The sequence below is a fragment of the Pseudochaenichthys georgianus genome, chromosome 7, assembly GCF_902827115.2.
Source record: "Pseudochaenichthys georgianus chromosome 7, fPseGeo1.2, whole genome shotgun sequence".
In the NCBI taxonomy this organism is placed as follows: domain Eukaryota; kingdom Metazoa; phylum Chordata; class Actinopteri; order Perciformes; family Channichthyidae; genus Pseudochaenichthys; species Pseudochaenichthys georgianus.
The window spans coordinates 40,384,119-40,407,767 of record NC_047509.1 but is presented as its reverse complement, the minus strand read 5'-3'; the positions used below and the strand labels follow the sequence as shown (position 1 = coordinate 40,407,767).

The 23,649-nt window shown below is 43.0% G+C and overlaps 1 protein-coding gene and 1 long non-coding RNA gene across 6 annotated transcripts in view; both read right to left on the bottom strand.

Annotated features, from left to right (window-relative positions):
* Positions 1–1,305: 1,305 nt before the first annotated feature.
* On the bottom strand, positions 1,306–5,050 carry LOC117449988 (uncharacterized). 2 transcript variants are annotated; one of them, XR_004552535.2, is made up of 4 exons: positions 5,023–5,049; positions 4,785–4,855; positions 2,652–2,818; positions 1,306–1,676 (listed from the first exon to the last, which is right to left on the bottom strand). It is a non-coding gene; the product is annotated as an uncharacterized lncRNA (long non-coding RNA). The 2 variants fall into 2 exon arrangements; XR_004552536.2 differs by lacking the exon at positions 4,785–4,855 and having other exon boundaries at positions 1,318–1,676; positions 5,023–5,050.
* Positions 5,051–6,978: 1,928 nt separating this feature from the next.
* Positions 6,979–23,649, bottom strand: part of flna (filamin A, alpha (actin binding protein 280)) — a 55,010-nt gene continuing 38,339 nt past the window's right edge. The window contains exons 28-49 of one of the 4 annotated variants that reach the window (XM_071203856.1): positions 23,402–23,525; positions 22,759–22,915; positions 22,477–22,666; positions 21,022–21,045; positions 20,306–20,553; positions 19,554–19,628; positions 18,750–18,849; positions 18,217–18,357; positions 17,988–18,116; positions 17,448–17,621; positions 16,019–16,180; positions 15,732–15,935; positions 14,849–15,001; positions 14,648–14,770; positions 13,542–13,808; positions 13,309–13,446; positions 12,791–12,906; positions 11,386–11,518; positions 10,078–10,254; positions 9,777–9,995; positions 9,469–9,666; positions 6,979–8,423 (exon numbers count right to left, since the gene is read on the bottom strand). In XM_071203856.1, coding sequence (XP_071059957.1) covers positions 8,239–8,423; positions 9,469–9,666; positions 9,777–9,995; positions 10,078–10,254; positions 11,386–11,518; positions 12,791–12,906; positions 13,309–13,446; positions 13,542–13,808; positions 14,648–14,770; positions 14,849–15,001; positions 15,732–15,935; positions 16,019–16,180; positions 17,448–17,621; positions 17,988–18,116; positions 18,217–18,357; positions 18,750–18,849; positions 19,554–19,628; positions 20,306–20,553; positions 21,022–21,045; positions 22,477–22,666; positions 22,759–22,915; positions 23,402–23,525 — 3,437 coding nt within the window. In that variant the 3' untranslated portion in view covers positions 6,979–8,238. The remainder of the gene's footprint in view (positions 8,424–9,468; positions 9,667–9,776; positions 9,996–10,077; positions 10,255–11,385; positions 11,519–12,790; positions 12,907–13,308; positions 13,447–13,541; positions 13,809–14,647; positions 14,771–14,848; positions 15,002–15,731; positions 15,936–16,018; positions 16,181–17,447; positions 17,622–17,987; positions 18,117–18,216; positions 18,358–18,749; positions 18,850–19,553; positions 19,629–20,305; positions 20,554–21,021; positions 21,046–22,476; positions 22,667–22,758; positions 22,916–23,401; positions 23,526–23,649) is intronic. The other 3 variants (XM_034086662.2, XM_034086661.2, XM_034086663.2) reach the window with 3 other exon arrangements.

The window sequence follows — 23,649 nt, the reverse complement described above, 5'->3', positions numbered from 1 at the left end:
AAGATCTTTAGTTCTTACATCATACGTATTGGGATCCTTGGTATTAATGTGGACCGGAGGGAGAGGGTGACGAGCAGAAGTTTCACTTTCCTTTTTTATTTCAATTCCAACTTTGGTCCTGAAGAATATGTTTCTCTGTTGTCCACGTTCATAAAGCAAAGCAGCAGCATCAGAGCACGGTGCAGAGTCTCTAGATGAGTTCACAGGAGTCCCTCGTTCTTATTAAGCATCCATGTTGTAGTCCGCTGTATAGAAAACTGTGGTTTCCATGGTTTCCCCACAGCAGCAGACGCACATTCATGACGTCCGCTGGCGCATCATAAACACGTCGGATAGTGAAAGTGCAGTCGATTCTCTAAAGCAGTGGTTCTCAACTGGTCAATACATCGCGACCCAACATTTTGAAGCACTCAAATCTATTCAACAAAAATCGTGCTGTAAAATATACGCTTTTCAGCACACAATATTAATAAAAGTACAGTGCATATATCCCTTATACCCCTTCACAGAACTAAAGTATGCTTTTAAAAAAGGTTTAATGAGTTGATGGAATCAAAGCTGAACTGTATAAAAAGGCACGCATGCTGAAAGCCCAACCCCAGCAGGGGGTCTGGGGGGATTCTCCCCCAGGAGATTTTTAGAAATACTAACAAACTATGCATTCTGGTACACTGAGAAGAAAATAAATACATCTATTACTACCCGACATATTAATAATATTTTATGCCATTGTTTGTTTTCACTTTGTTCTGACATCTTGCTGCGAGAAGAGTAAAGAGGAGATTTGTGGGTAAGGGTAGATAGCTCCCATTGTTCTGTGACATTGTTCTGTGACCTGTCAATCATCAGACCGAGGGTCGTATTTCATTATGTGTTCATTGTTATCTGAAGTTGTAACCATGGACGTATAAAGAAGAGTTCTACCGCTAAGTTATTCTCCGTGGGGACTTCCGGCAACCATCTTGATTCTGATTGGCCAGAAGACTCGAAAAAACATCAGCAAAGATGTTTTATTGAGAAGATGATCACTACGTGACAGAAGTTTTCAAAACCGTGTATGGTCTCCGGTACTTCAGTCCAACGCCGACTGCATGCACAGCGTTGGAAAATCGGGCCTTCAAAAGTTGGACTTTTCCCCCCAAAAAAAATTCCAATTCTTTTTTCCCTTCACGTTTCACTCAGAGGTCAAGGAATAGACGATAGGGTTAGACGTTAGGAGCTGGTTTTTGGATTATCCGACCGCACATTTAGATTAAAAATGCTTCATCATGTGAAAAAGTCAAATGAATATGTGTTTTATGAATATGGATTAGGAGTTTGATTATATCTAATCTTTAATTAGATGTAGTTTAGGGAATAAAACAGATGATTACTCAAAAGGTAAACATGAGCAACTAGAAAAATATGTTAAACATTGCTGTGCAAACTGTGAATACTACAGTATGTTGGTCTGTGCAATGGACAGTGAACTCATTGAGGCTGTCATTGTGTCTGTCGGCCATCATCTTTTTTCTCTCTATCACAATTATCATAATGGTATAATAACACTTACCACTAGTTAAACATCATTATGTCAGTAATGTGGGAACGTTCTTACCGACTATTGGTCCATGTTTGATGCCATGCTCAGAGAGCAACTTGCTGAGCTCCTCGTCACTTTTCTCTCTCAAAGGCATCTGCAGACAGACCCAGGGACGGATAGAGGATCAGAGAGATATGTACAAACAGATAAGTAGAAAACATGAGGTGGAAGAAGTACTCACATTATTTACTAAGGTAAAAGTAGCAATACTACAGTGTACAAATACTCAGTTACAAGTAAAAGTCCAGCATCCAAAATTGTACTTAAGTAAAAGTAAAAAAGTATTAGCATAAAAAAATACTTTACCAGAAGTATGCGTAATGCAAAATGGCTATTTTTAAGCACCAAGTGGGGTTTATTTGAATTCATGTCTACACTACATGGCTAGCAGCATTCAATTAGCTCCACCTTTACCAGCAGAGATGAACACATGCACATTAATGCATGGATAATCATAATTCAGTAAATGAATATATATATAATTCTAAAATTGGATATTACGCACACTAATTACGAATTTGCTTTTGTACTTTATGTATATTTTCATGCAAATACTTGCATACTTTTACAAAGATAAGATTTTCTATGCAGGACTTTTATAACAGTATTTTTCCACTGTATTATTTCCACTTTTACTTGTGTTAAATATCTGACTTCTGACTACTTCTTCCACCACTGTTATGTCAAATAAATGTAGTGGAGTAAGAAGTACAACATTTGCCTACAAAATGTAGTGAAGTAAAAGTATAAAGTAGCAACATCTAAAAATACAATTAAAATGTTTTACTTAGTAGTGAATGTACTTGGTTACATGACAGCACTGGAACACACAGAAACCGAGTGGACGGACACTGCGCCCACAGTGAAGAAAACATTTGAAGTACTCTGTCCCGCCCTTTTATTCCCTGCTACACCTCGGCCACTGTCTGGCCATAACCTCTCAAAGCTGATAACCACATAAAACTTCGCGGCTTTTTAAAAAAAAATCTTGCACGCGTCTAAAACGCACGCGATTAAAAAGGGGAAGAAATAGTTCTTCAAGCTTAACGTTAAAGTAAGTGTATCTTACCTTTGAAAAGACAAACGAGTTGAAAAGAGTGTAAAGCAGCTGCTGTGGAGCAGGGAGTAGGAGTGGGTGTAGCTGTCGCTGAGGCACATCCGTAGGACGTTTCTTGGCACACCTTCAGAACTACGAGCCTCCTCCTCCTCCTCCTCGGTGGAACTGCGCATTTCCTTCTGGAAAGAGTCCACTGCTTCTTTAGCTTATACACAGAATAATTATGTGGTATCCAAGAGTACCGAAATACGCAGAGTGGAGCCTATTTAATGGATTACTACCAGTCTTTTTCACGACTTTTTAACGTGCCAAAGTATGAAACCCATGCAGGGGTATACCGTATATAGGCTACTGTATACACGTTTGAGGTACTTGTACTTTACTTGAGTAATTCCATTTAAGACTTTGTACTTTTACTTCACTAAGATTCAGAGGTAAATGGTGTACTTTTACCCCAGTACATTTATTTAATAGGCTACCTTTAGTTACTTTACAGACTTAAATTAGACTTTAGTTACACCTGGAGTAAATTCACAAGCTTTCCAATAAAGCAACTATTTATAAACAATACCCCCAACCTGTAGTTCCATGAGTGAATTATGTTAATTAGTTCATTAGTGATTACTACAATATAAAACATGTAGTAGGCCAACCCAGTCTCACGGCATTTCGTGTTATAGTCACAAAATTAATCCATTGATTCGTGTTCATCAGCACGATTTCCCCCTTCTTTTTTTTTTTTTTTAAAAGAAAAATATTTTAAAAGCAATGTATTTCTATTGGTAGTATATTTCGTGCCTGCGTCTTTTTGTCCGGTCGGGTCTTGGAAGACCGGAAGCTGTGGGGTTCATAAAAACATGTTCTTACTCAATATCAAGCCACGATTATTGTTTTTATTTTAAATCGTATAATATCGGACTTTTCTTGCCGTCCGTGAGGAAAAGAAATGGGGCTCAGAGCCTCAGGATACTGAAATCTGTATTTTTTCAAATCTTTTTTTCCTTCTAATTTGTTATTGTTTACATTGCTTTTAAAATCGTTCTGTGTGACATGAAAAAAAGGGGGAAATTGTGTTGGTGAACACGATTCAATAGATACATTTTGTGACTATAACACGAAATGCCGTGAGTAGGCCTATGTATAATTCTGAAAATGGGCCATTTTGCAAAATGAGTACTTTTAATGTTGATGCTATAAGTATATTTTGATGCTAATACTTTTGTCCTTTTTTCAGGACTAGAGCATTCCTTCACTTTGGTTCTACTTTTACTTATATCTTCCCCCACCCACGTAAATAAAACAAGAAATAATGGCTGAATTCCATTTAGCTGCTTCACTAGTGGTTATGTTCATAGCACACACTATGAAGCTGGCAACACACTTGAATCTAACATAGCCAAGTTAATTCGATTACTAGCACATGCTTTTCTTCTTTGAGAAGTGAAAAAGGCCTGACAGATTTTCTTCAGATTTAAAGTTTATGTTTATGATACAAATGTTGTTAAAAGTACACATGTATAGTCCCACGATTCCCCATTTAAAAAAAGCAGCCCTCTTGGATAATTCTGTGGAGGAGAAAACGTGGCAAAGGGCCCTTCTTTCAGAGAAAATATAGCGCCATCCACTGTGCCCTTCCATTGGAACAAACCTGATCAATTGCCCTGTTTAGTGCCCTTTTATGTATGTGTATTAGTTTTAGCGCATGTGTATGAAATATGTTATGTGATACAATGTTGTTATGGAATTATATGCTGTATTTTGTGTTGACCTGCCCAGGAGATGTATGTTCTTTTTGTACATGGTCCCCGACAACTAAACCAAATACAATAAACTAAACTGAACTTGACTGAGAGGCGGCTCATTGGCTTTTTTCTAAGATTTTAGGAAATTCAGGTCTCGACCCAGACCTCTGTATGTGGTTGGGATAAACCTTTGGCATTATTTATTTTAATTAGACATCTCTATTTTTAAACAGTTGACTGTTTTAGTTGTTGAAGAGCCACATTGCAATGTTAAGTAATGTCCTCTAAACGGTACTAATTCATTATGGAGGTCTATTTCATATTCAAATCAATAGAAAGTTTCAACAATTAATTTAACAGTTTGTACATAATGCCTTCGGTTTTGAAAGTTGTTTTTTTTCACCTGGACAGACAGTTACAATCTGCCACTGCATCTTTCTGGGGCGTTCGTCTGATCCAAAACCAGCAACTGACCTTAGAAGGAAGTATTATGATAAAAGCAGCTGCTCAGAATGATGTAATATTGCTGTAATCGGTATCAACCTCATTTACAGAGATTTCTTTATTAATCTTTATGAAAAACACCAGTTCAAGAATGACATGAGAAATGACTCTGTAGTTGAATAGTTAATTTAGCATACCGTATGTAGTTACTTCCTCTTGGGTAAAGAAGGTTGGTCTAAATTATGTAATTCAATATTATGGCAGCATAAATAAGGCACGCCTGTTCAACAATGCTGTGAACTCTGCTGTGTCTAGGTCAGATTCCTGCTCCGACAGCGGCCTCTGGAGGAGGAGGGTCAGGCCTAATAAGGAGTTGGAGTTTTCCAGGAAGGGCGTTGGCTGCAGACTGGTTCCAGACTTTACTGTAATTCACACATTCGTCCCATTCTTACTCTGTGATTCACCACGGTTACTGTTGAGAACATTTAGAGAGAAACACTGAACGATTAAGAAATGACAGGTTTCACACACTACTATGAGACCTTTTTTCAAATGTATAATCATCTGTTATGCACGATTAAGAATTTTAATATATTCATTCATTTATTTAAAGAGGCCCTATTCTGCTTTTTATCGTTCTCCCTTTCCTGTAGGTTTTTGTGCACGTTACTGGCTAGTGTTCCAACACATTGTACGTGATAGTCTAAGGGTCTCGCGGTTGACCAATCACAACAGAGACGGCCAGCTAACCAATCAGAACAGACTGGGCTCTGGTTTCAGACAGAGGGGGAAAAGAGGTGCTGCAGCACAGGCAGTATGAGAAAAATAAAGAGCTTTCTGAACATTAAAGCATGGAGACATTAGAGACACTACATACTGATATACACCTGAACATCAGCAGGAGAGGACTCTTTAAAGTAGAGACACTACATACTGATATACACCTGAACATCAGCAGGAGAGGACTCTTTAAAGTAGAGACACTACATACTGATATACACCTGAACATCAGCAGGAGAGGACTCTTTAAAGTAGAGACACTACATACTGATATACACCTGAACATCAGCAGGAGAGGACTCTTTAAAGTAGAGACACTACATACTGATATACACCTGGACATCAGCAGGAGAGGACTCTTTAAAGTAGAGACACTACATACTGATATACACCTGAACATCAGCAGGAGAGGACTCTTTAAAGTAGAGACACTACATACTGATATACACCTGAACATCAGCAGGAGAGGACTCTTTAAAGTAGAGACACTACATACTGATATACACCTGAACATCAGCAGGAGAGGACTCTTTAAAGTAGAGACACTACATACTGATATACACCTGAACATTAGCAGGAGAGGACTCTTTAAAGTAGAGACACTACATACTGATATACACCTGAATATCAGCAGGAGAGGACTCTTTAAAGTAGAGACACTACATACTGATATACACCTGAACATCAGCAGGAGAGGACTCTTTAAAGTAGAGACACTACATACTGATATACACCTGAACATCAGCAGGAGAGGACTCTTTAAAGTAGAGACACTACATACTGATATACACCTGAACATCAGCAGGAGAGGACTCTTTAAAGTAGAGACACTACATACTGATATACACCTGAACATCAGCAGGAGAGGACTCTTTAAAGTAGAGACACTACATACTGATACACACCTGAACATCAGCAGGAGAGGACTCTTTAAAGTAGAGACACTACATACTGATATACACCTGAACATCAGCAGGAGAGGACTCTTTAAAGTAGAGACACTACATACTGATATACACCTGAACATCAGCAGGAGAGCACTCTTTAAAGTAGAGACACTACATACTGATATACACCTGAACATCAGCAGGAGAGGACTCTTTAAAGTAGAGACACTACATACTGATATACACCTGAACATCAGCAGGAGAGGACTCTTTGAAGTAGAGACACTACATACTGATATACACCTGAACATCAGCAGGAGAGGACTCTTTGAAGTAGAGACACTGCATACTGATATACACCTGAACATCAGCAGGAGAGGACTCTTTGAAGTAGAGACACTGCATACTGATATAGACCTGAACATCAGCAGAATAGGGCTTTGATGGAAATGCTAAAGAAAGAAACAGCCATTTCATTGACAAAAAAATACTTAGACAACTTTATTGTGTATGAAAATACTGTCTTACAAACACTTTTAAAGCTTTTTTTATTTATTATGACAAGATTCATTTTTTTGTTCTGAAAGATAGACTATGCACAAAGCGAGCAGGAAAGATAAGGGGGGGGTGGGGGGAGTGGCTCTTTTGTTTTTGGTCTTCGAGTTTTCGCGACATTCGGCACATCATCTTCAGCCATTCTGTCAAACACAACTTTTTTAAGTACTTCCCTTTTTAACCTTTTAATTTATTCCATACTCGAAGGTGAACCACCGCGAACACATCACGTTGATCTTCAATCTGAATCAGAGGCTTCCTGTATCAAAAGCGTTTTTAATGAACATGCAGATCACATGTTGTGTCCCATTAAAACACACAAAGCATGTGAGATAAACCACGAGTAAGCTTTAGTTAAATGACTTCACATACATGTGGCCTTTTCTTAAATCTAAGCAGGTTACTTTCTATTCTAATCCATATTACGGCTTTAAGAACAGCAGTGCCTCAAACTGGATCACACTAGCAGCAGGTAAAACGACGGGGTTAGTAGAAGAGCATCATGAAAACCACATGCTGAAGTGGACCGGACCAGTGCCGAGCGTTTCATCTGACTTGTATATGGACAATTAAAGATCTTAGATCGAAGTGTGCCATGGTATGTCAAATCTTACTTCTGACACACTTTGGTTCAGGTGCTCTCATTGTTCATTATTAATGTGTGTAAGGGTAGCTCCTCCAGTGTAAACAGTAACCGTCCATCCAGCGCTGGGCTCACAATCTACTGCTGCTACACGACGCTAAGCTATCCTGTCACTGTACACAATTCAGACTATCTGCTAATGTCAACTTGTGTCCATGACTGAAAATGAAAAAAAAAAAATAAGGCACAATTGTATGGCTGACCATAATATAAAAAAGGTACATCTTTTTGCAATCCCTCCCTCACTTTATTTAATGATGTGATTGGCAGAAGAACAAGAAATGACCATAAAGACAGGAAAATGTGTCCATGCATTCATCTTTGGGAAATCCAGCGATGATGTGAAAACTTGTTGGAAAAACAGAGATCTGGCCGAGGGTAAACTGATGCGAGGGTTTATTTTGTAGTTGGTAGAAATGTTATAAAATAAGACACACAAGAAAGCCAGAAATCTTAATTTGTAACACGGGAGGGACTTGTAAACAATTATCGGTTAGACTCTAGATAGAATTGCAGTTGTTTTAAACAGTGGTATACGTTTGTGATTGTCAGACAGTAATGTGGTAGGGGCTGCCGGGGATGTGGTCATCTCCCCACTTCACCACCAGGATGTACTCTCCCTTCTCCTTCAGCTGGTAGCTCACGTTGTACATGCGGCTGCCCAAATGTTTCACGAGGATCTCCTCACAGGGGACTTTGGGCCCGTCCACACCGACCAGGAGCATGTTACGCCCTGTGGATGGACACAGACAAATACATACATTAGTCTTAGCTTAGTATTGAGTAGTGCATGGTGACAGTGTTGAAGGCCGACCCGGAGGTTAGCATCACAAGGGCTCACGCCACGAAACACTACGGGATTATTCCATAGGATTTAGACATTATCCAAAAATAAACTCAGTTTATAACATTTATACAAAGTTCAGCATGATAATCTCCACATATTAACACCACGTTAATGATTCATGAAGCCTTAATGCAATCACCAAAAGTCACATTGCTGCGCGTCACCACCGCTAAGCTAAAGTTGGCTAATGCTCGTGTGACGACGTTTAGTAGTCTCATTTAGCCACTTGTTAGCAACTGCTGTTTTTATGACAAGTAGAAGCTTCATATATTCACCAGTGGGATTTTTGGTTGGAAAACTATGTTGTAGAACAAAACATGAAAGTATCTTGAGCTTGTGTTAACCAAATAAGTGCTAACATGCTAACTCATTTCCAAGTCTTACTACTCATTCCTTCAGTGCTATACTGACTGACAATAAATGAAAACACGGAAACCATTTTAAACGTTGCGTTAGCATGATACTGTTCCCTTATATTATGTGTGCCTCGAGTCTTGATGGGAAAATATGTTGGCTAAATATATTCACATGATTTCCCCTCAGCTTAACAATGTCCTTTCTTTAAACTAGACTTACTGGATGTATGCCTCCACCAACCAGGCAAGTTGCGGTTTGCGTACGTTTGTCTAAAATAATTGTCATAATTATTATTTTTTAGAAGGGGCTCATTGTGTTTTTTGAGGTCATATCAACTTTTGACCATCTAAGCTTGTGCCTTTTCAATTTGAGTCCCATAACATTGTCTGTGGGTCAATTGAACGGCACTTTTGCTTCTGCATTCAGGGATATCAAGAAAAGATTCCACCCACAGATGATCCGATTCACACTAGTATGTTCTGTGCTCAGGATCCAGACACAAACACTGTCCCAACACATCATTCCTGGGGAGGGGGAGCATATGAAATGACTAGCTAACCACACCGTCACACACCTGCTTTGCTGCAGTCGACACTGAAGCTGTTTTTCTGGCCGACGTAGGCCTTGGTCAGGCCCGTGCCCTTGGCCACCACCTTGCTGGCGTCTGACTGGGTGGGGGCCCCCGGCTGAGAACAGCTGATGGCCCGGGTCAGAGGGTCCACCATGACTGAAGAGGTTTCGTGCATACTGTGGCTGGACACCAGCTTGGAACCTGGAAGACGGAGAAGGGAGTGAAAGGTCATTTTGCGGATATTTAAATTCAAATCTTTTTTGCAGGTTCTAAATGTATTCATTTGCCTGAAAATCTAAAAGACTCCTCACCGGTGATCTTGGCTTTGAAGGGGCTTCCGCCGATGTGGTAAGGACCGCCGTATTTGATGGAAATTAGATAGTTACCAGGGGCCATGGGGGTGTATGTGACCCTGTAGCCCTCTGGGCACTCCACACAGTCCATCTTCACCTTGGAGGGCCCGTCGATTGTCACAGCCAACGCTCCGGGGCCCGCCTTGCTTGTATTCACCACAAATTCACATGCCGTTCCTGGAGACAGAGCAGGGGGGGTGGAGGTGACCATGGGGACAACAGGAGGTTTGGCGTTGTGTAATGAGGGGCAGTGTGTTACCTGTGGTCCCTCCCTCCAGTCCGGCTCCGTAAGCCGACACCATGCCAGGGTCTCCGGCCTGGCCCGTCTCTCCGACCCGGATCTTAAACGGACTGCCGGGGATGTGACTACCATTGAACTTCACATCAATCAGATAGAGGCCGTTCTCTCTGGGGATGAAGCGGACTGCGTACTTGTCTAGAGGATAGAGGGGAGATGCATGATATGTGCCTTTATATTATTAATAACAACTTTAATGCGAGATGCAGCCCAAGTGCTTCACAAAGCAAGACATGATACATACAACAAATAATGAGTAAACATAAAAAGTAAGAAACATAGTTAAATACAAGTTATGAAAACAAAAAAGGAAGAGTTAGATCCGAAACCATAAACAATAAAAAATGTGCCAAAAATAAAAAAGTAATTTTTTACTTTTCAAGGATATTTCTTGCGAAACAATTTAGGAAAAGGCATTTTAGGGTTATAACATGAAAGGCAGTCCCTGATGTATGCAGGGGCCGTGTTATGGCGCATTTCCACTACAGCACGGAGCGCGGTTTAAGCGTGCCGTGCACGGCCCATATTTTGGTTGCGTTTCCACTAGGCATAGTACCGGCTAGCTGAATTAATGCTTTGACAAGTCTGCAGACAGACGGCAGGCGAAACACCTTTTAAAACGCGTGTTTTCTGAATGGAGATCGGCTAAGCTAACGCAGCATATGCTCCGACCATCCACACTCACAACAACGGCCTACAGACATAAATAAACCAGCGACTGTATTCACCATGACACAGACAGTCTGTGGTTTGTACTTGTTTAACTTGTGTCTAGTTTCTGAACAGATATGAGGAGCTGTGAGCTCTGAGTGCTAACAGCTAACGGCTGATGTTGGTTTTGTGTTTCGCATTGAAGATGACGTCATGGTTCCGCCTACACTGCGTTACTATAGTTACTGCCGCAGCCACTAAACTGTAATGGAAACGCAGCATAAAGTGAGTCTGGCCTAACCAGGCCTAACTATACCGTACTAAGCCGAGCGAGGCCCTGCAGTGGAAATGCGCCATTAGTGTTAGTGTGAGGGCCATGTCAGTGTGCGGCCATGTCAGTGTGCGGGCCATGTCAGTGTGCGGCCATGTCAGTGTGCGGGCCATGTCAGTGTGCGGGCCATGTCAGTGTGCGGCCATGTCAGTGTGCGGGCCATGTCAGTGTGCGGGCCATGTCAGTGTGAGGGCCATGTCAGTGTGAGGGCCATGTCAGTGTGAGGGCCATGTCAGTGTGAGGGCCATGTCAGTGTGCGGCCCTGCAGGGGCTCAGGCAGCTGTTACCTTGGTCGATCTCAGTAACGCAGCATTCCTCCAGAGCTCCAGATGGGCTGTGCACCTTGGCATCGATCACACCCTTCGCCCCGTTCAGGCTGACGGCAAACGATGCCGGCTGGTTCACCTTCAGACCCGACTCCTGCTCGACAACACAGACTCACACACTCAGCGAAGTACTCAGTACGCTGTTACTGAACACCGTCTCCATGCATGGTCACCACAGCATCATATTCACATAGCTCTACTACTGTTGACCTTACCTGGAGGATGCTAACAGGGCTAAAGAGGAGGGCTGTGCAGAGACGGACAGCAGAGGGGGGTGTGTGTGTGTGTGTGTGTGTGTGTGTGTGTGTGTGTGTGTGTGTGTGTGTGTGTGTGTGTGTGTGTGTGTGTGTGTGTGTGTGTGTGTGAGAAACAGAAGAGAACAAAGAAAGCTAAATTGAGTTTTTTGTGAGAATGAGCCAATTAGAAAGTCAATTTAGGGGTTTCTGTAATTATTCATAAAAATATTTTGAAGATTGCAGTTTGTGTCTAGAGTTCTTGTTTTACAGTTCAATGCCCTCAATAAATTGTGCATACATGGAGCTAGATATTTATTTTGCAATACCATTTCACTTGAAACAATTATGTTCAAAATAGGTGGTTATATAGGCTATTTTATTTTATTGTATTTCCAAATAAGAATGGAGATACGAAATGATTTATATTTTGATAGCAGAGTAAGGCCACCTCACCCAGCTCTGTGGATATGTCCACGCAGGTGAAGACACTCAGTGCAAATAGAGGCCCATTACCCAAAAGAAAATAATTGAAAAAAAGTTATGCACAATACAAATATAAATACTCACAGTAAGTTAATATTATGAGAGATATTTAGGATGATTTTAACTTAGTACATTGATGGTTTACTTGGTATTAATTTCTAATTTGTTGATGTTTCTTCGTGTTTGTATACTGAATGAATTCTCTCTTTAGAGTTGTATATATGAGAAAGAACAGCAAGGGAGGACAGTAGCCCATGTGAGACCTCTTTAACCCTTTAGCTCCCTGCACCATCTTTAGAGGGGAGGCTGTTGGCAGCCTTTAGAATGAGGCACGAGAAACACACACAGTCCTCTTGTTTCCCAGAAGCCCTCACACTGCCTCACAACGCAGCAGCAGCAGCAGCAGCTCTTCGGCACCTTGGCCCGCTAACAGTCACTACTCTGCGTAAAGCTTTAACTAGGACAGCTCCTTTTAAACATTACATGGTTCCCAACTCCACACTATTCATGTGTTTACAACTAGACTCGTTTCATCTGATACCGTTAAGAGGAACGTTCTGATCTGCTGCTGCTGCTGCTGCATTGGAGTCAGTGCACTGCGGCCCGGTGTGTGTGACCACGGATGTGTGTGTGTCTCAGAGCCTCACCTGAAGACTGGCAACAGTGAGGCGCCGGGCGTCGTCTGAGGGCGAGGCCACGGGCACGAGGAAGGGGCTGTCGGGAATGTGCTCCTCGTTGAAACGGATCGACACCTCGTAGTCTCCTGCAGGGGAGCGGGTTCAAGTCAGAGTCACTCAATATTAGAAAACCAGCAACCGAGTAGGGCATGCTGCTTTTCTCACTTTTACATCACATTTCATTGAATATGTTTTGATTTGACATAACAAAAAATGGCATTCAAAGACATTTTTCACTCCATCTTGACATTATAAAGACCGAACAATGAATCACTCCCGCTGAGGGGAAAAGCAACCGGGTTGAAAAGGGTGTTATCTTTACTTAATTATGAATGTTGTTACATCAAGGCTGAACATTCATTGTTTTTGTATTATATTTCTTATATTTCCATTTTATCTTGTGCACGTGCAGATTCCCTGCCCTCCATCAGGGGGTGCAGCCCCCTCAGCACCCCTACTTCCCACGGCCCTGACCCGCCTGTCCTCACCCGGCTCCTGCACAATGTAGGACACTCCACTGGAGCCGTCCTTGCGGTCCTCAAAGGCGATTTCAGCCTTGCTCGGCCCCTCCACAGCGATACTGAGGCCCCCGGCACCAGCCTCCCTCGTCCAGATGCTGAACTCAGCTGCAAACAACGCAGGGGCCAAAGCAGTCAGTTACACTGTGTAAAACAACAACAACAACAACAACAACACACTAATAATCCAGCTCCACACCAACCTGGTACTCCAGCTTCTGCTCTCTCCAGCCCGGGCCCTCCAGCACGGACCTTGTGAGCCCCGCCCTCTCCCAAGGGCCCGACGGTGAACTGGAACGGGCTCCCGGGCACGTGCGCACCGTTGTATTTCACACACACGGTGTGCACACCGGTCTCGGTGGGTATGAAGCGGATGCAGTAGGTGTTGTTCTCCCCCTCCATGATGTCAGCCTTGTGCACCTGTCCAGACGGGCTGGTGACCTGCGCCGTCATGTCCGCTATGCTGATCTCTATATATACACACACACACACACACACACACACACACACACACACACACACACACACACGACTGTGTTAGTCCAAATGTAATATCTACCAGCACGACTTACGATACTTAAAGCTAATTGTGTATTTCATTAAAGGTCCCATGTCATGCTTTTCCAGTTATTACCCATCCCCTTGTTGTTATGAAGGTGTTTCTGCATGTAAGCGGTCTGCAGAGTCACAAACCCAGAAAGTAGACCCTGTAGGGAGTACAACTCTAACAGAACAGACCTGTCTGCTGCCCCTGAACGCCTCGTTGGACATTTCTCTTTATCCATTGTTTTCTTCCGGGAACCAAGTGACTAATGACCAATCCGTGGAGCTCCTCACACACACACTCTCTCTGCGGCGAAACTGTGACGCGCTGGGGGGGGGGGAGCCTCGCAGCAGCGAAACTGTGGCGCTGACCAATCAGAGCCCACAGGCTCACAGGGGGGGGGGGGGCAGTAGCTCCAACAAGGCGTTTAGGACAGAGAGTGAGTAAACATGCTATACAGAGATGCTGTGAGAAACCAATGTGAGTTTGGAACATTGAACAATATAAATCTATCCTAGTCGACCTCAACAAGGAAATGTGATCAGTAGAAACGGCCGTGACACGGGACCTTGAAAGGAATATTTGTGGTTGTTGTGCGGTTCGATGGAAGTGAGGTTGTATGGTGTAAGTGCTTCTCTATAGTCACTGTATTAGCTACAGTAGATGTAGAGGGAAATAATCCCTTCTGGGACAGTTGCACATCCACCTGTGTCTAACTGTAAAGTAAGATGCAGTTGCCATGACCGCAGAGATGATGGTTCCCACCTGGGATCTTGAGGCTGAGGTCACACTGGCTGCCCACGTTGGCCACTGAAGCCGCTCTCCTCTTCCTGGTGATGCTCTCCTTCATCCTGCCCTCCCCCGTCACCTTCACGGTGAAGGCGCTCCCTGTACACATGATGAAGGATGAGTTAGTCATTCAGTTCCACTCTGCTCTGCGGTCTCTGCTGTTCTCGAGGCAAGCACCTGGCACATGTTGGTCAGCGAACTTGATGTTGATGATGTAGTTTCCTGGCTCCGTGGGGCAGTAGGTGATCTTACAGGTGCCGTCCTCCTGGTCCTCTGTGTTGATGTCCACCTTACTGGGCCCCTCGATGGACAGGCTCAAGCCGCCATAGCCTGTGTGGAAGAGAAAGAGTGCAGGAGTCAGAAGTTAGTCGTCTTTGCATTCAAGTCCAAAGTAAAGCTGCGTCACTGCGGTCACAGATCTATTCATACCACATTGAGGGTCCATGTTTGTCTGCAGGTATATTTAAAGACTCTCAAAAGGTGGTTAGATTAATATGTTCATGATCAAAAGTTAAACAACTGTAAACCAGTAGGTACAAATATGAATCATATTAGGCAACATACATGTCTGCTGCATCTATCCTTTAAATATCTTTTTTTTAGGCCATTATGAAATCACAATGGATTTCTAAAAGCTGGATCATATATCATAATACAGTGTTTTGATATTATAATATACAATTCTATTTAAGAAGATCTTGCAGGAATTAAAACAGAGCGAACACGATTAACAGCATATTATTGGTTGATAATTAGATTAATAAGCAAGATCATCCAAAAAATAGCTATATATTATTTTTATAAAAATAATTGGTGCTTTTTTTACAGATCCATACGCCATGGCACAGTGTTAGCAGGACTAGACATTTGGCTGTTCTTTTCCTTTAAAGACAAATTAAATGAATGTTGTTAACAGCGACCTTCAGATGTAGATTACAATGTTTGCGTAAAAGGAAACAAAGCAGACCCTCACAGATGCAGAAAGTAGGACTCTGCCTTTAAAGCCCAGGTCGAGTCTAAAAGTATGAAACCACACATGGGGTGTTAATGAGTCCTGTACCTGCGTCCCGGGTGTCGATAATAAACTCGGCGGGCTCGAAGGTCCTGGCCTCGCTGAGGCCCGGTCCACTCACACGCACACGGCTGGCGTCGCCGATCTCCGATTGGTTGATCATGACAGCAATGGGGCTGTTGGGAATATGACGACCGTTCTTCTTGATGTTCACAAAGTGCTCTCCGATCTCCTTGGGAACGAATGAGATGCCTGCGCAGAGAAACCAACAGGGGGTCAGGAAGGTGACCCGGTTACCCTTCCTGTCCATTCCCCCCCCAAACACCCACACTCACCAACATGTCCGTTACGCAGCATCTTCAGCAGGCAGGGCTCCTCGCGGCCCGAAGGCGTGGTCAGGGAGGCGGTCAGCTGGCTCAGGTCGAACTCTCCGATGTCCAGAGGGATGTCTGCGGCGGAGCCCACCTTCAGATGGGACATCCTCATGGAGTCATCGCCTGAGGACGGCAGGACGGAAACACTCAGAGAGGAGGTCTGTTCCGTCTGCTCTCTGGCAGGGGCAGTGAACCACTCATTCATAGCAACTCGCAGCAAGACAGCTTCTCTAGCTTTTCTTGACTCAGGGATTGCCGAGTCAGCATCATCGTGTTTTTACTTTTGCTTTTTGGGGTCTCGTGGGGAGATCATGTGTTCGGCCGTGTGTATTAGTCCATGTCTGCCTGCAACCAATGTCCCATACTGCTCGACCCATCAGTCTTTATCTTTTTGTGCTCATTTAAAACTGTACGCAAATAAAAACTCTTGTGATTGTGGTTATTTACAGGTTTGGAGTAAACCTATTTTATTGACTGTTTTATACCGGCATTAAATGTGTTCACGGATATGTAGCGAGATTCAAATCTTAGGATCGGAGAGGAAAAGAAACTGCTAGTTATGCGAGTGTCTAACAAATCAACTACATTTGTATTCTAAATTGTCCTTCTGCATATGACCAGATGCTGTGTAACAAAAGGGTTAGTTGGTTCTTCTTCTGGGTTTCCAGAGGCGCTTTCACACCGGAGTACTTTTCCCAGGAATAGTTCCGATAGTTCCTGGGATTTTGCGTTTTCACCAAAAAGATCTGTAACTAGAAACGTTTTTTGCTAACCATTTCACACCTTTTTAGTCCCTGCTAGAGAAGGGACTTCCCTGGGGAGAAATAGGTTCCACTGTCTGATTGGCAGGGCGAATTGCAAACCACGCCCGGTAAAACTCAGAAAAGTTGTTATGAAGCCGCCATTTTATTTGCTCACATTAGCATTATTAGCATTAGCACAGCACACCAATGGAGAGAGACTAACTTATGGCAACACAAAAGAAAACATGGGAGCGGTGGAGATGAGGAGGTGTTGGCGTTCTGGCTTCAGTAGAAGCTGCTGGGACTCCCAGCAGCTTCTACTGAAGCCAGTCCCCAACTCCGGGGACTTCCGGCCGGGGACTTCAGGTGGCAGTATACGCCGTGAAGTGATTTGCGGCCTGCCAGTAAACCCATAGCAGAAGAAGAAGAAGTGACGTCAGCGGCTCCCTCGGGGACTTATTCCGTTGTGAACGTGATTTACTAGATAGTTCCAGGAAATAAAAGTTCCTGGGACTATTCCTGGGAAAAGTACTCGGTGTGAAAGCGCCTCCTGAGATCAGGGATTAGCGCCGTGCGAAAATGTGAACAGTGTAATAATCTATGGGTTGCCAGTTCATAAAGGAGCATCTAAGAACAGGTGACCTCACCAGTAATCCTGGCGGAGAAGGGACTGCCGGGGATGTGCTTGTCGTTGTATTTGACGAGGATGCTGTAGTCTCCAGGCAGGACGGGCAGGTAGGACACGGTGCAGGTCCCGTCCTGGTTGTCAAGACAACTGATGTCTGCCTTGGATGGACCCTCGATGGCCAGAGACAGACCGCCTGCATAGACATGATATGAACAGGTGTGATTAAATGTGTCCTTACTACTACGTTGTTATTGTACAATTGTAAGGGCGTTGAAAATAAAACAAAATTATGGAAACATTGTCAAATTGTTATTGTGGTATGCACGTCAGATGCATACCGCTATAGAGAGGGGCAACATCTCTTTACAACCTATTAATGTTCTATAAAATATTTGTAAATATGCTGCTACTTTTTATTTTATTAGCTCGTGCTTGCCTCTTTTTTTTGTATATCTTAGGCTACTCATTTTATGTTTGCCTGTTACCTGCACTGTGGCTTTGCTGTTGTAAATGTGTACATGTCCCAGCTGTAGGGTGAATAGATGTGAGTGCTACATACCCTCTCCTGCGTCTTTGGTGTTCACAGTGAAGACGGCAAGCTTGTTGACGGTCCCGTGGATGAGGCCCGGGCCGTAGGCACTGACGTTGCCGCTGTTCATATAGTCCACATAGAACTGTAAGGGACTTCCTGTGAATGGCAGCCAAGAGAAGAAGAAGAAGAATAATTTCTCACGCATCTTTTAACATTTCTGTTTTTAAATTGCAAACACGTGTGAAGTCAGTCGTACCGGGGATGTGGATGCCGTCGTATTTGATGTCCATCTCGTGCAGCCCGGCCTCGGTGGGAGCGTATTTGACGGTCACAGTGCCGTCCTTGTTGTCCGTGATGTCAGGCTTGGCCACCTTACCTGATGGCATCCGGACCTCGCCTTAAACAGAAAACAGAGACTTGCTGTGAGATACACGTAGCACAGAAATCTCCTCTCAATGTTCCTCTACACGCTTTAATGTTCAAGAGAAACTCCCTTTAGAGGGAACATGTGAGCCTTTGCAGAGCATTTACTTTTAGAGCCCTATATTACGCTCTACACGTAAGGGAACACCCCAATAAGCATAAGAGAGCCTCTTTAATGTTTTGGGACCAATCAGTTATCAGGTTTTTTGGTTATTGTTTTTTAGCTTATAAATGTGGACTCTCTCCAACTCTAGATGTGTAAGTGATATATATTTTAATTATTTCTTCTAAGTGTCTGGGTCCCTATTCTAAAGCTTCGGATGTCCCATTTCACAAATCTACATTACGTCTTGTGACTTCCTTTACCTGTGATCTCTCCCTTCTGGATGGTGAATGGGATGACCAGGTCGAATGGTCTCAGCCCCGCCACATCCAGACCGTTCATTCCCATTGGTCTGTCTGTTGCCTGGGAGACAGAGGGCAGGGGTCAGACATGGTGACAGTCGGGTTACAGTGGCAGCATACGTCATGGGGGACACAATGAACACAGCGCAGGACAGAGGGACAAAGTTTCCAAACACCAACAGAGAGAATGGGATGAGACAATCATGAGATGGAGTGACTGATCGTGGTCAGGATGACGACACCGACACACACTGCGAGACGACAAAAACACTGGTAGGTCAGGAGGCCATGACAAAGCACACTTAGCCATTTTGTAAAATGTGGAGCAGCTGACACGCCCACATTGGTCATTCTCAAAATGGCTGTTGTCTCTAAGTGTTAACATAGGGCACTGCTGAACAGATGGATGCACAATGGTTGATGGATGAATATTTTACTTCCAGATTTCATGGGAAATATTTCCCAAGCTGCTGAATAAACTTGATTTGGAGATGCAATAGTAATAATTGTCGATATTGTGCAGCTCTGTTGCACTGTCCATGTTGTTTAAGGAAACCTGTTTAGAAGGTAGGGAGAGAAATGAGAGAAAAGTCCCCTCAGAGGAAAACACCTGCAATGAGAGACAGCACACACTGACGCAGGCTGATGAAAAGAGGTCATGTATGATGATGAGGAGGGGGAGGAGAGGAAGGAGGAGATGAAGGTAGAAGCTGAACAAAAGATGATTTGAGAGGGATGAGAGGCTGGAGGCAGAGGTTTAGGTACCCAGGGCTGTTGAGCGTAGTACTGGGGGATTTGGCTCTGTTGCATGAGCTGGTCTGACGGAGCTCCTTCCAGCGCCTGAGGGGGGTGGGAGGTGGTGAGGGGGAGGTAGGGGTTGTGGAGAGGGTCAAAAAGATGGAAGGGATTGGAGGGGAATAAAACAGTCAGAGTGATTTAGAAAATGTTGATTGGGAACCAATCACGGAGCTTCTGTAGAGAGAGACAGCGTCAAGGAGCTGTGATCCATGCTAAGATGTGTATATCGGGCAAGTCCATTTGATGGTTTAGTCAGAGCTATGGAATATAACATCATTCATCTTTGAAGTGCATAATAATTCAAGTTAAATAACATAAAACAATGTCAAATCACCCATTATATAATTAGCACCGCCATTAGAAACAAAATATTTTTGGTTATCTTAAAACAAATTTAAACTGTGAAATATTTAGGCATTTATCAAAAATATTTGATTAGTAGATCATTGTGTACTCTAACAATGATGACCTTCTGTGGCCCTGTAACTGGCTGTTCATCAAACCCACATAAGATCAGAGTGTGAAGGTAGGAAAGGCCAAATGGGAATTGTATGGGTCACCGAGGGTGTGCCGCAGGGACCCGTCCCTGTGCTGTTCACTAAGTTCCTGCAAAACTCAACTTAAATTAAGACTGTTTGTTCTTCATTTTCTTTTCCACTAAACTGCTTAACAGGGACTTATTTTCAGCCAACTGAATAAAATAATTGTTATCCACTCACCGTGACTTGGAAGGGACTGTTAGGGATGTGCTCCCCTCCGAAGCGAACGCAGATGACATACTCGCCAGGCTGCGGTGCCGTGTAGAAGATGTCGAATGTGCCGTCCTCGTTTTCAACAACGTCCACGTCGAGCTCCGCCCCCTCGGGCGTGCACACGCTACATGTCACCTTCCCTTTCCCAGCAGCCTTGGCGTCCACTGTGATGACTGTCTGTTCGCCAATCTGGATGGTCGGGCCAACACCAGCGCCTTCAGAATTTAGAAGAATATTCAGATATCTTTGTTATGATTCATTTGATCTTATCGAGACACAAGCAGGCGCACACTACCTCTCAACATTCAGCATGCACATTCCAGAACCACGACACCAGGGTGAGGTTGGGTGAGATCTAGTCATGTTATTTCCATCTTGTATGTTGTTACTAATGACTTGTTATTATCATACAGTGTCCCATATAGAACTGAACACTAGATTAGCCATTCCACCATGCCATCCTACCTACTCTGTTAGTCCATTAGTCTGTGCAAACTAAACATGAGAAAGAGAAGAAAAGAAACAGTTATGACAGTAAGTGGAACATTAGATGGGAGGATGTAAAGGTAGAGAAAGAGTAAGAAAGAGAATGGGATGTCTTGAAAGCCGGTGCCACTATCCTCCATGCCGAGAGAAGAGGTAGAGTAGTTCCTCTACTTTACGAAGTTGTTCAGAAGGCTTACCTAAACCGTGACCGCCGATTGAGACTGATAATAGGAACGGTGAGAAGCAGGGGAGCGAGGAAAAAAAAGTGACAAATAAAAGACAGTCAGGTGGGGGTGGGGGTGGTGGGGGGCAATACATGTGCTCCAAACACTTGAATGGAAACAAACGGTGATGGTGTGAAGCAGGGAGGATGTGTGTGTGTCTGTGTGTGTGCTCAGCAGGGACCTGGGTGATGGGGGGGGGGGTGACTGAGGTGAACAGCGTGAGGAACACGACATGTTGCACAAACAATTTGATATGAGCAGCAGGTACGCCGAGGGATTACATCTCAAAGGGTCATTAACAATCTCACAGATAAGAGTTTTCTTTTACGATTGTTATGACCTTTATGTCAATAAACATCATTATCATTTGCAGAGAGAACTTCATTAAAGTTATAAGGACAGTTATATGCATAATGGTTCCTGACAATAATTAAAACTTATTGCAAAGCAGTTTTAGATTGACTTAAGAGGTACAATGTTATAATGCCACACATGTGTCATACATTGTAATCTTTTGTGGGTCAATGCTTCCTTTAAATGAAATGAAGAATATACAATTTAAATCGAAAATGTCAGTGAGTGTGCAGCAAGTAGCCTAAATACTGTGGTACTTGAAAACGTTTTTTACAGTTATTATAAAATGCTTTATAATGTATTATGCTTATTTTTATAAAGCATTATGACCATTTAAGAAAACTGACTTCTAGCTAGATAGATAACTGAAGCTAGAGCTAGTCGCTACTTAGCTTAGCATAACGACTGAAAGAGGAAATAAAACCCATCCACCAGCACCTCTAAAGTTCTCTAATGTATCTAAGATGTATAATAAATCTTAGATGTTTAATACATAACAAAGCAAACCAAATAACTTGTGTTTTTGTACTGTTTAAATGATTGGCTATTTCCCCTTGCTTCACTATTTATGCTAAGCTAACAGTTCAAGTGCTAAGCTAACCATGTCATCTGACAGTTCATTCAAGCTTCTCATGAAACTCTCTGCAAAGAAGTGAGTAAGTACTTGTCCTACTGTGTCAAACTGTGGATGGATCATTTATAAAAAAAAATTACAACAGTATGATAGGCCTATCTTGTTTTCCTAATTATTTTTAAGAATAACCGGCTGCTAATTTGTGTTTTCTATTACACAAATGGAATCATCTTCAGAGCTGCTAGCTGCTTTACACCTCATCTTGCAACAACATTTGCATGTGTGGAGACAAACAATCCTGGTGAAAATCGGATCTTCATCTGAGAAATATGGTAACATAAAACTGTTAAATTCATTATCATGCAGAGAAAAAATTAATTTCTTCTCGTCTCATATGGGATTTTTGATGGCAGATATAACGATCTAAATGTGGGACTAGTGTGTAAGGTAATTTTTTAAACACATGTCAACAGCTATAAAAGCAGCAGTCCGGAACATACCTGTGACTGTGCACTTGCTGGCGTCTCCGGTGGGCAGCGCCCTGATGCGGTAGGGGGAGTATGGGATCTCATCCCCTCCGTACTTAATGAGGATGGTGTATCTACCGGTCATGTCGGGTACATATGACACCAGGTAGGTCCCGTCATGGTTGTCACGGATATTAGCCTTCTTAGGCTTCCCCTCTGGATCCTGCCAGGGGTTAAAAGGGAACAATGTTTCAAAACAACTACAGAAATAACTAATTGTAACTGTTATGATCTGCATCATATGGGTACACTCACAGTGATCTGCACCGCCAGCAATCCCTCGCCGGCATCTTTGGCATCAATGGTGAACTCGACGGGCAGAGAGGCGGGCACCCCGGTGGTGTTGAGGCCGGGGCCGCTGGCTCGCACCTTACTGGCATCATGGGTGGGGAGCACCTTCACCTTGTAGGGGCTGATGGGGGAGGAGGCATTATCACAAAAAGACACTTTTATTTTTCATTCAATAGACGCAGTAAAAGGTCAAAGAAAGCCAAGTCAAGTTGAAGCAAGAGGGCATAAAGCAGAGCTCATCAAAACAATTCCATGTAATCAAACTACGTTGTTTTTGTCCAAAGAACTCAAATCGTATGGTCAAATCATTTCAAACTTTATGACATAAGAGTCAAAATGTTAAGAAAATTATGAATTTAAGATGCACTCAAGTGCGGGGGTTGACAAAATAATGCAATACCAGAAAATGTAAAAGAAAAGAAATGACATAAAGTACATCTACAGATCACGATGCATTTTTTAAGATTAACTAAAGACCGTGAAAGTCTGTTCTATTTAGAAGTACAGAATATTGGTTAAATAAGCTTGAAGTCAATATTAGAAACAAAACATCGAAACTAAAGAATGATTAGAATATCGTTGTTGTCCTTGAGTCCGTGTGTGTTACCTGCGTGGGATCTCCTCATCAGCGTATAACACATTGATGGAGTAGGGTCCCTCTCTGGTGGGAACGTAGTTGACGGTGTGAGTCTGATCCCCGTTATCCACCACCTCCACAGGCTCCACCACTCCTACACACAACACATTGGGATAGTGGAAGTACACAACTCGTTACATTACAGGACACAGATCCAGTTTTATGTACTTATTTTAATGTGGAAATAATTCTAATCATATATGTGATGGTGAATAAAC